We start from the raw sequence: 12,374 nt of genomic DNA, 5'->3' as shown, positions 1-12,374 counted from the left end.
AAAACATGCAATACTCAGACACAGCTGACACATATAAACTAAATTATACTCAGAGAGTATATACATATATTGTGTATATTATTATACATATTATTATATTATAACAGAGCATATAATATCCATAGAGCACATAGACACAGTCCATAGTTATATATAAATTATATAATCACTATCACTGTCACTGTCATTCCGTTGCTCATCAATTTGTTCGAGTGGGCACCAGTAACATCTCCATTGTGAAATTCATTACTGTTTTTGGCATATCGATATACCATGGGTAGCTTGCCAGGCTCTGCTCTGTGGGTGAGATACTCTCGGTAGCTTGCTGGGCTCTCCGAGAGGGGTGGAGAAATCGAACCCAGGTCCATGAAAGGCAAATGCCCTACCTGCTGAGCTATTGCTCCAGCCCAAATTATATAATACTGAAACTTACTGTATCCATGTATAAAATAAAGTATATTAGTACTTTAGCCACCGCCATGCTCCAGGCTGCTTTCCAGACACTTGCCACTTGCCAAACCTCACGCATGAGTGAAGCCCCACAGAACCAGGTAAAGCAGAACTTTGCAAACTTGAACTCCAGGCTCAATGAGACCCAGAAACAATATCCTCTGTCTGCCTCCTCCAATCTCTGGCGCTCCAGGGATCAAACCCAGACGCCCCACCCTACTGGAGCGAGATAAATACCTCACCAGCAGACTTCCACTACCTCCACTTCCCAGCCACTGTCACGTTCCAGGCCGCTTTCCAGACACAGCATAGGACACTTAATACCCATTTTCCATAATTTTTGTACCATATTTGATGGGCTTCAAATATGATATGAACAATGGGAACACATGTAAGGGTGATTGAAGGCTGCCTTAAAAGCCTCCATCCCTCTCGGGGTGGAGAGTACCACCCCGCCTGCACGGCAAGCCAGCGAGAGTACCCCGCCTGCACGGGGTAAGCTACTCATGGCGTATTCGATGTGCCCAATACAGTAACAACAATGGGCTTCATTTGCCTGACAATAAAAGAGCCCCCAATACAGCAGTGTTAAGAAGGATGAGCAAGGAGGGACTGATAAAATCTCAGGGACGAACTAGACTGTCAAAACAAAGAAAGACTAAAATGACTGTACTTTCAACACACGTACGCTGGCATCAGAAGCATCCATCGAGGACCTGATGGTGCAAGTGTGGAAGATCAAGTATGACATCATTGGTCTGACAGAAATGAGAAGGCATCAATCACATCATGCCATTTTTGACACCGGAGAAGAACTGTTCCTCGGAACATGCAACAACAGAGGTATCAGTGGCGTTGGTGTCCTTGTCAACACGAACTTGACCATGAGCATTGATTCATTTGAATGCCTAACAACACGAATTGGATGATTACATTTGAATAGATGTGGCTCACTGCCAGCAGTTACTATCTTCATTGTATACTAACCAACATCCAACTATAATGAAGAAATTGAGAAGTTCTACATGGAGCTGGAGAAGTTCTATAAAGAAGACCACACCTCCTACAAATCATTGTCGGTGATTTCAATGCCAAGATAGGATCAAGAAGGTCGCACGAAGAACTCCACATTGGGACCCGTGGCCTAGAATGGAACGAAAAGGGTGAGAGACTGTCTTGAGTTCATCATGTCGACCAAGGATGTAGGACGACATTACTTTGCCCTTTCCCTCCTTGCCACAAGTAGCTTGTCCCAGTTTGACCCAGAGTTTAGGCTTACCCCAGGCACACCCATCAAGGTGTTCCCGAATCTCTCCCATCCCTTTGTTTAGCTATAATCACTTCTCTATGCTCTCTCCCCCCAAACAGTTAATCCAAGGCTTTCCCTTAATCTGACTCTGCTAATTTGCAAGGTCAGACCTTCATAGGATACTGAATTTATATTATATAAGTTAATATTGCCTTTCTCCTCTTCTTGTGCCTTTTGAATAATTTACTTTAAAGCTATGTCTGTTTTGTATAGACACAAGAAGACAATATTATGTTTTTATAACTTGGGAATTAATTAACCTTGAATATTATTCCCTCCTGGGCATCTGCTTTCTCCACTTAAGCCTCAGTTGCCCTCAGTTCCTAGCATCCCAAAGTAGGGTCCCCGACGTGGGACGGGAAGGATCCAGGGCAAGCGGTGAGTTATGTGCTACCCTGGCATCGAGATGGGCCTGGCCAAAGTGCCTAATTCTTAACTATAAATTAAGAGCTTGATCATAGACAAATGCTGTCATGATCCAATAGTAATTATGAGACTGGGACCCTGCCAGGGATAGGAAAGACTGATCTGGCCTGAGTACTGTAGTCTGAGATTGAGATGGCCCCAGGAGAGCAATTCTATAAGCTTTAATGCATCTCTTATTGTGTCCATACAAAATAATATTATGAATTCTTATATGTTTGCTGGCTGAGGAGAAGAGAAACACATTCATGGGACTCCACCCTTGGGTGGATCTTCCTGCTGAAAGAGAATTAAGTCCTAGGAGAAGCATCCCCTAAGGGAAAGGACCTTACCCTATTGATGGTGACCACACCTACGTGTATGCCCCAACCCCCTGATGCTGTGGAGATTTAACTAGGCTGGAAGAGTGGGTTGGGGGGCCAGATCCACGGGGCAGATCCACAGGGAGAGATCCAGGAGAGCGGGAGAGAAGTGGAGGGAGAGAATGAAATAAACGGATCGAGCAACCAGTTTGGCCTTCTTCCTTCTTCCTTTCGTCGCCTGCCCTCGACTGACAGCACACACAGTGGTTCTGGGGCAACGGACGCGGGCGGTGAGACAGAGCCGCCTAGAGAGACTGCGAGTGCACTCGCCCTTCGGTGAGCTTTAGTTTTTTACATCCATGGTTACTCATAGTTCTAGAGGGCTGAATCTGAACGTTGCACATGGGTGTCTCCCGGTGGACAGTTCCACAACGAAATTGACCACATCATATTCAATCGAAGATTCTGCCGGGCTGATGTCCCTGTTGTCCCAAAATTCCAAACAGGATCGAATCACTGTCTCCTTCGTGCAAAATTCTACTTCACAGAGTGGGCAGAAAGGTCTGCAAAGTGTAAGTTAAGAAGAGAACTTGCAGAATGACCACCAACTGGGAGCTCTTTGGCATTATTGTATCAACGTGGGAAGATGCCATCGTTAACAACATCAACGAGGAATACGATTGACTGGTTCAGCACCTCCATGATTTCGTGAAAAATGCCGAGAGTGGGGAAGCCCTGTCTTCGGAAAAAATGCCTGTCTTCGGAAACTCTCAAGCTCATTCTCCAATGTGGTTTGGCATGAGCCTCAGGCAACCAGAAGCTAAACGTCTGAGTTTGAAAAGCTGTGCAGAGAAGCGATAAAGGAAGACCTCAAAGAGAGAAGAGCAGCAGTGTTGGCGATGTGGCAGAAGCTGGGAAAAGTATTCACAACACTCGCCTGCCCTTCACCAACTACAAGACCAAGATAGCAAGAACACAGTGGAATATAATAGAGAGAAAACAGTGGGGTCAGCAGAGCCAAAAATGAGTCCAATGTGTGAGAGTGTGTGTGTGTGTGTGTGTGTGTGTATGCTCTGTATCTGAGTATTATGTACTTTATATGTGTGCCGTACATAATACTCAGATACAGAGCATACACACACACACACACACACACACACTCTCACACATTGGACTCATTTTTGTATCAGAGATCACAGGCAGGCACACATATAAAGTACATAATACTCAGATACAGAGCATACACACACACACACACACACACACACACTCTCACACATTGGACTCATTTTTGGCTCTGCTGACCGCACTGTTTTCTCTCTATTATATTCCACTGTGTTCTTGCTATAGGTCCTCCTCAAAACTCTGTACCCAACCTCGAACCGTGGTCCCCTGTCCTGCACCCTCCTCTTCAGTGCTCACTTTCCTGTTTCTGCGGACTTATTTCCTAGCATCTGCTTCTATCACTGGAGTATGACGTATCCAAAAAGGCAGAGCCCGTTGTTCGTCACTCCCTGGTTCTGTTGATGTGGATCCCTTGTGGATTGCCACACAGAACTTGGGGCCAGGCATGCCCATGTTCTCTATTCCTTAATTTCAGGCTGTCATGGTTCCCAGTGACACCATGAGTAGCCTAGTTTTTGCAAGATCTCAGCCTTGGTGTCTGCTGCAGTGGTTGTAACCTTATCATGTAGCAGTGATGATATTTGTATCTTCACCTGGGGCTCCAGATTCTTGCTGGGGGATGTCCTTGTTGCCGTGGAGAGCCCAAGCCAAGCCAAGCCTTAGATTTGCTGCCCAATCCAGACCCGAGAGGTGGCTGCAGGAAGTGGGGTTGGTGTCCTTCTTTGTTGGGCTTACATGTGCCCAGGCAGCTTCTCAAAGACCCTTTGAATACCTGGAGGTGCATCTCACAGAACTTTTGATGATCACGTGTTCATGTTCACATCTTTAAATTTCTCACTCCATCACTGTTCTACTTTGGTCTCTCTGGCCAGTGAAGAAGGTGCCACATTAGTTGTCAGTGTTTTCCATGAAAGGCTGAAGGACTTCCAAGTACTAGCACTAATGATCATGTTCCTTCCAGGCCAATCTCCTCGTGGGACTGTCCTTGGGACTTGTCTGGGGAAGGTGATGTGTTTGCGGTTCAGTCCAGATGATCATGCTGTAGCTGTGTGTGCTGGGAATAGAATCTTCATGCTGGATGTGGAGGTGAGTTCTACTTTACATGTGTGTGTATATGCTCTCTGTGTCTGTGTATCATGTACTACCTATGTTTTGTGCTCTTCAGGTATTAACTACTTTATGTGTGTGTGCTCTGTCTATTGAGTACTACATGCCTTATATGTGTGTTTCCACTTTGTCTGTATATCATGTAGTATTTATGTGTGCTCTCTGTGTCTGTATTATGGACTGTGTGTGTGTGTGTGTGTGTGTGTGTGTGTGTGCCCACACACTCTGGTATCTAAGTATTATGTGTCTTCTGTATATGGCCCCTTCTATGTCAGAGTATTACGTGCCTTATATGTGTATGTGCACTCTTTGTGTCTTATTTTTTCCCTTTTTTTTTTTTTGCTTTTTTTGGTCATGCCCAATGATGCACAGGGGTTTCTCCTGGCTTTGCACTCAGGAATTACTCCTGGCAGTGCTCAGGGGACCATATGGGATGCTGGGAATCGAATCCAGCTCGGCCGCGTGCAAGGCAAATGCCCTGCCCGATGTACTATCACTCTAGCCCCTCTTTGTGTCTTAAGTATTATGTATTTCATGTACATATGTGTGTGCTGATGGCTAAGTATTATGTAACTTATATGGGTGTTTGCTCTTGGTGCCTGAGTATTGCATACCTTATTAGTGTGCATATGTTTTCTTTGTGTCTGAGTACTATGTTCCTATATGAGGAAAAAGGGCTTATGGTCTTGGATATAGGGTGAATCTGATACCTGTATTTGACCTGGGGGCCATTGCTGATGGAGGAACTTAATAAAGAGGTGAGTCTGACAACATTGGCAGTTTGGGGGGTGGTGTAATACTGAGCATAAAGCTGTGGGATGAGTCTGACAAAGTGTTAAAATTAAGTAAAGAGCCGACAACACTTGATAGTAGGGAGAGTTTTTCACCTGTGAGACTTGAGTGCAGTTTTATGACTCAAGATAGAGGCTGTACCATCTCTGTAACATGCTAGCTGGTCACTGTGGCCACATCATTGGAAAATGCATGAGAGTAAGCCTTCCTTTATACTAGGATAGTACTGAGTAGGACAACTGAGTCAGCTCACTCAGCCCCATTTTCCTTCCCTTCACCTGCCCTGCTACAGTCACTCTCTCACGTCTTTATGCCCTCATGGCTCCCTGATTTTGTTTCACTCTAGCAGTTACTTTCCCAGCAATTGAACCTTCCCACCATTACTTTCCTTGGGATTGGCCTATGTGAGAGTGTTCCTCCATAAGGGTGTGGATGTTCAGTTTCTCATTTGGTTGTGAGGTATAATGCTTGAGATCTGTGGAATGTGCTCAGTGTCAGATGCATCATGAAAGACTGGTTTATTCAAAATTTATGTTCCTTGTAAAGCTTGTTAGGAGATGGTTACCCAAGGTTTGATATCATGTCTGCTGCTTGCCAGATGAACATATAGAACACACCTATTTGCTCCAAAGAAATTTCTGGCCATGTACACACAAAGAACATCCAGGCCTGGGGCCAGAGTGATAGTACAGCGGGTAAGTTGCTTGCCTTGCATGTGGCTGGTCCAGGTTCAATCCTCGGTATCCCATATGGTTCCCTGAGCTCTGCTAAAAGTGATCCCTGAGTGCAGAGCCAGGAGTAGTCCCTGAGCAACACCAGGGGTGACCCACAAACAAACAAACAAACAAAACCAACTGGAAAAAAACCAATCCAGATTAGGAAGAATGCAAGGCACATTGTCTGAATCCATGGCTAATTGACTGCTGCATGCTGACCAGTGTGGACAGCGAGTATACATTTCTGTCCTCCAGTGACTGTTGATCAGATTTTGAAATGGAGGCTTATGCATAGAAGGTAACACAGCTGGGGAGTCCTGGATGACAGGAGAGCACCAGGACCAGTGAAGGTTTGAAAGAGACAGACTATAAAGGTCCCAACTTCTTCTGGGACTTGAACTATAAATATTACTCATATTTTGTGCTACTACCTTGGTGTCTAAATAAATTAGCATTAGATCACTTTACCAAACCTAAATAACTAACCATCTCCATCGTTTTTTTATCTTTAGAGATTTTTCTTTTCTCTGTAGCCTTTTATTTTTCCCTTCCAAATTTTATTTTATGAAAGCACCGTGATTTACAAAGTTGTTCATAGTTGGGTTTTAGACATACAACATTCCGTTTTCGATCCCACCACCAGGTTCATCTTCCCACCACCTGTGTCCCAGGTTCCCTCTCCTACCCTCACCCCCACCCCCACCTCTGCTTATTATCTCAACAAGAATCTTTCCTTTTTAAGTTTGTTTAAGTTTGGGTCTCCTGATTTCAGTGTTGTTGACTCTGTGGTTTGGATATTTAGCTCTGTTATTCCTTATTGCAGAGAGTCTCTTGCCTGCACACCTGCTGTCTTCCCTGGGGGCCCCTCAGAGGGGATGGGCTCCAGCTTCCCTCCCTGCCCCGAGCAGAACTCCCCGCAGCCAAAGACTACTGGAACCTAGCCATAGCCATGCTCAAGGCCCCTCTCCACACGTTCGGACAGGTCTCACGTATGAAGGTACCGGCAGAGGAACCCAGGTGTGTGTAATTCCATCAACGGCCAACGTCCAGAGACTTAAAAGCAAACTCCCAGAAGCGTGCGGCCGCAAAGTAGCCATACGATATCTTATAACCTACTTTTCCCTTGGGGAGAAACTCGCAAGCTGCGAGAGCTTCCTGCCCACATGGTACAGCCTCGCAAGCTTCGCATGGTGTATCTATATGCCAAAGTCAATAACCAGCTGAATCTCATTCCCCTGATCCTGAAGCCTTTAGAGGCTTCTAAAATCTCAGGGATAGGACGATTGTAGAGGTTAGTGAGACTGCTCGAGTCACTCGATGATCAACGGGATTTCGTGATTCGTGAGATTCCTTATCACCACCCGGGTACTTTGACCTTTGCCCCCTGTTGCTTCCTGTCTGTCTCTTCTCCCCACACCCTCCACTCAAAATGGGACCACATTGATTAAAGAGTTTCTACATGGCAAAAGAAACATGGGCTAAAGCTAAAAGGCAGTTAACTGAATGGAAGAAAATATTTGCTGTCAATACATCAGATAAAGAGTTGATATCTAAGGTATTAAAGTACTCACAATGATCAACAACAAAAAAATCTGAAACCTCATCAAAAGATGGGGAGAGGAAATGAACAGAGACTTCTCTGAGGAAGACCAACAGGCGTGTGAAAAAATGCTCGCCGTCACTTATTAAGAAAACCCAAATCGAGATGATATTGTAATATCTTATGCTATTGAGAATGGTACGTATCAAAAATACTGGTAGCATTCTCTGTTGGTGGAAGTGTGGTGAAAAAAGAACTCTCATCCACTGCTGGTGGGAATGTTGTCTGGTTCAACCCCTGTTGGGAACTTGGAGACTGGCCTTGGTGGCCCCTGCTTGTTTTCCCTGAAAAGGGAATGAGCAGGGGAAAAACTTGGCATGTGGGAGCACCATGCCCTGGTGGTTGACCCTGATAAGGAGGGCTGAAGAGAAGGCTGCACCTGATCCACCTTGGTCAGGCCAGAAGCCACAATCTCACTTCTGTCCTGTTTTGCTGAGAAAGTTCAAGGAACTGCCCACATAAGCAGCTGCAAAACAGAATAACAGATAGAGTAGCTCTCTCAACTTGTAACCCTTGGCTTTCTCACAAATTGCCTACTGCATACTACAAAAGTCAATGAGCTTTGCAATGAAGTCGCTGTATGTTTCATACAATCCTCCCTACCCTGTCCTTGCCACTCTTATTCCCTCTCTCGGGTCAATATTCGACTCGCCGTGTGGGTCGCGGTAACCCCCTATCTTTTAAATTATTTATTATATTTTTGGCAATATAGTATTATTATATATTATTATATTAGATATTATATTGAATATATTAGATATGCACAATTACTATACTCTGTTATCACCAAAGTACCTAAGACCCACCACCACTGTTCCTATGTCACCTCTAGTCTGATCATTTTCCCCTTTTTCTTTCTCTTCATTATTTGGTAATTTTGTATTCCAGTGCTATTGTTCAGTACTTTCTGTGTTTATCTATTGTTCCATTTCTGTATTCCACAGATGAAAGAGGTCGTTTGATTTGTTCCTCTTCCTCTGATTTATTTTGCTTAACATGATGCCCTTCGATATTGTAACAGATAGCTAATCATCTTGATGTAAGGAAACGAGTAAATTGGAAGGATCTTGTTAGATTTGTAGGAAGATGGGATGCCCAGAAAGAGAAAGGACAGCCCTGGGAACTGCGGAGGATGAGGTGGAGTTACTGTGGTGCCTCTAGTCTATGAAAAGAGAGGAAGATCTCAGGTCAGGTGTCCTGTCTAGCTGTGACAGGGCTGCCAGGAGGGCTTTCAGGGACATAGGTGGCTTCTTGCCTTTGTACAGTGTGTTCTACTGAGCATCCTATCAGATTTATCTGAGACTTGAAGTAAATATGGAATACTTTGATGAGATACTTCTTCTTCTTCTTCTTCTTTTTTTTTTTTTTTGCTTTTGGGTCACACCCGGCAATACACAGGGGTTACTCCTGGCTCTGCACTCAGGAATTACTCCTGGCAGTGCTCAGGGGACCATATGGGATGCTGGGAATCGAACCCAGGTCAGCTGCTTGCAAGGCAAATGTCCTACCCACTCTGTTATCACTCCAGCCCCTGGTGAGATACTTTTAATTAGAATACATTATTACCATAAACATTCAAGAGGAGGACTGAGATATGGCTCAGGGGTAGAACAGGCTTCATATATGTAAGGTCTGGGTTGGATACCAAGTACTGCACAAAAAAACCAGTTTAAACATGGAAGATGGAATTATGTAAAGTTAAATTTGTTTTTCTAGAAATGGTTGTCTAGGTCATGGATGTAAATTTGAACCATAATCACTAGGACCCTCACTTATGACTCTGCCATGTAAATTTCCTAGAGTCAGTCTCTGCTGGCTGAGCTGGAGGGACACATGGGCCCAGTGACTGCGGCTGAGTTTTGTCCCTGGCAAGCTGGTATCATCATCTCAGTGTCTGAAGATAGGACCTTTAAGGTAAGCTCTGGAGACCAGCACTTCTATAAGCTTGGGCAGCTCACTGGCTGAGCTGAATATAGACTCTGGGTGTATTGCCCCGGGCTGAGTTCTGAGTTCTGAATCCTGGTCTGATGTTTAGCTGGGGTCTCTGGACTGGTCTGGGAGGACTGCATGGTACTCACAGCACTCTGGAGGAACCCTTCTCCCAGAGGGGCTTGAGGTGGATACAGGATTCTCTGGGAGCCCAGGGCCAGGCCATGAAAACTCCCATTTCTCACCACAGTGAACTAGATCCAGAGCAGAGAGTTGTTGCTAACAGAAAAAACTGGGAGAAGTTTTCAGTTATCAATAATCACATCTTGGATAAACCTCATTGGCTACAGTACTGCCCCTGTGCAAAGCTGCTATCAGAAGAATTGGTCAGATTGAATTGACCTAAGGAAAAGGACAAATGCAAGCTCATTTCCGTTCCAACTCCAAGTGGGCGGCATTCAGGACTCTTCTGGTAACCGAGGGGGTGGGGGGTAGTGAGCACACACCCTCAGGGAGAGTGCTGGAGAACCCTTCACCGGGCCACCCAGCTCTGAGGTTCCTCCTCGCCGCATCTCAGTGCTTGGCCACACTGTGCTCACTTTCCTCCCTGCATGGCTGAGTGATGGGGACATCTACTCAGGTTTGCCACAGGATGACAAGAATTGGGAACAGTGTATAGGTTCAAGTGTGTCCCTCCATTGGACATGGCCAGTTGAGGGTGACAGCCACCTCCATATAGGCCTGTTGAATAAGCGCTGAGCTACCTCATGTTTTGGCTTTTCTGACTCATAGGTGGTCATTACCTTACATGTTAGCTTTTATTGCATTTCTATAGTTTTAGTACCGTTATACTTTATTGTTACTTTTATTGTTACTTTACTGTTAGATAACCTATACATAGCTTCATTTATAATTGGGTAGAAGCTATAATTTTAGTTCAAGCTATGGCAAAAAATGGGTAGAAGCTGTAATTTATTTCAGGCTGTGACAAAAAAATCGCCAATGTTTACTTTTCCTAACAAACCTCCTATCATCAGGTCTGGAACCATCACATGGGATCCTTGATCTACACTTCATCAGTGCTCACAGGTAGACACTTCCTTTCTGCCAGATGTGTGGCCCCACCTCCCTATATATATAGTGTATATATATACATATATATAATATTCTGGAGAATCTTGCCATTCCTCAAGAATATAACTGTTTAAGGGGTTGATGGCCAATGCAGGGGTACCCTCTGCTGCATCCCTAGGGTGAGGACCCAGGTGTGGTTGGGAAAGAGGAATACCACTCCTGTATGCAGGGCAGACTAAAGTGGGCACATGCCTTGTTCTGGGGAAGCCCTGCCTCCTCATTAGCCTGATGCTAGGATAGCGTCTGTTCTCATCTAGAGCTGGCAGGAGCTGCACAGCAGTGGGATGCTGAGGCATGGAGTGGTTGCTTTATGATACTTGAAGCCATCCAGTCCTGTGGCTCCCAGGTTGGTTTTCCTGTTCTCCTTGTGCCCCTGTTGAGAAGAGAATGATTTGGATAGGATAGGCCTTTCTTGGAGTTAGTAATATATAAATCAGGATTTAAGTATATTCAAATTGGGGGGAGGGTGACTCACATAGTAGAGCAGATGTCTGGGCCCTTTGGGACAAGGGCACATTTAGATACCTTTGATCTACTCAGGCTACTGTTCTGTTTTCCAGAAGACTTGGCATTCTTCCTGGATCATTCTTCCAAGTACCGTATCTGCTGTTTTAACTTGAATTTGTGTACCAAGCTCAGACTGAAACCCATTACTGGGAATTGTGTTGGAATTACTTACGTGAAAATACTTACGTGGAATTATCAGCATTCAAGAAAGAATGCACTTGGTCTAAGATGTCATTTATTTAAGATTTGTAGAACTTTTAAATACCTATCCCAGATTATCCTAAAGTTTCATAATTTACCCTTAGAACTCTAAGTTTCAAATGAAATAGCACCCTGGAGAAGAACTGAAGAGAACAACTGTTCAGTTGCTGTTCACATTCTCTGATGGTGTTACTTCTGACTCATGCAGGAGTTATTTTGTTTGTGCTCAGCTCCCTGACAGGAATGGCCTCTCTGGTGGGGTGTCTGCCTCCACTGCAAGGGGTAGGTGATGTGGTACTGTCGTGCAGAAATGACCTCCTCCTCCTCCTCTCTCTGCTGCCTGTGGGCATGGAGAAGGCACAGAGTGACAGCAGCATAAGTGAACTTGCTACTCTGGGTTAGGTGAACTGTGTGGCTGTCTCCAAGGTAAGTATCCAAGTCTTTGCTCCACAGCGTACCCTCTCCTGAGCCTGCTTGTTGATGGAGTGAGTCGACAGCTTGTCACCGGGGGAGCTGATGGCCAGGTGAGGGACACAGGAGGCAATTCCACTCTGGCTCAGCATGACAGAGTGCACGTTGTATGCACGGACTTGCAAGGCCACTGTCTTTGTCCTCAGGTCTTGATTTATTCGGGCTCCCAGACAGTGAGGCTAAATTACTCTACAGTGTTCACAGTGGCTATTTTCCCATATGTGGCTATGGGGAAGACCTCAGACCTTCTACTCCATGACATTTTAGCTTTCCTTCATGAAGTAGGAGATTCTTCTTTTTTAAGTAAA

General features: G+C 45.0%; 1 protein-coding gene across 1 annotated transcript in view; it reads left to right on the top strand.

The window, feature by feature from the left end:
- WDR27 (WD repeat domain 27) overlaps nucleotides 1–12,374 on the top strand; it is a 136,179-nt gene that overhangs the window by 19,670 nt on the left and 104,135 nt on the right. The window contains exons 4-7 of the mRNA XM_055136760.1: nucleotides 4,571–4,695; nucleotides 9,625–9,738; nucleotides 10,791–10,842; nucleotides 12,049–12,119. Coding sequence (XP_054992735.1) covers nucleotides 4,571–4,695; nucleotides 9,625–9,738; nucleotides 10,791–10,842; nucleotides 12,049–12,119 — 362 coding nt within the window. The remainder of the gene's footprint in view (nucleotides 1–4,570; nucleotides 4,696–9,624; nucleotides 9,739–10,790; nucleotides 10,843–12,048; nucleotides 12,120–12,374) is intronic.

The sequence above is a fragment of the Sorex araneus genome, chromosome 4, assembly GCF_027595985.1.
Source record: "Sorex araneus isolate mSorAra2 chromosome 4, mSorAra2.pri, whole genome shotgun sequence".
Classification (NCBI taxonomy): domain Eukaryota; kingdom Metazoa; phylum Chordata; class Mammalia; order Eulipotyphla; family Soricidae; genus Sorex; species Sorex araneus.
The sequence above is the reverse complement of the archived record's forward strand: the minus strand, read 5'-3'. Positions and strand labels throughout refer to the sequence as shown.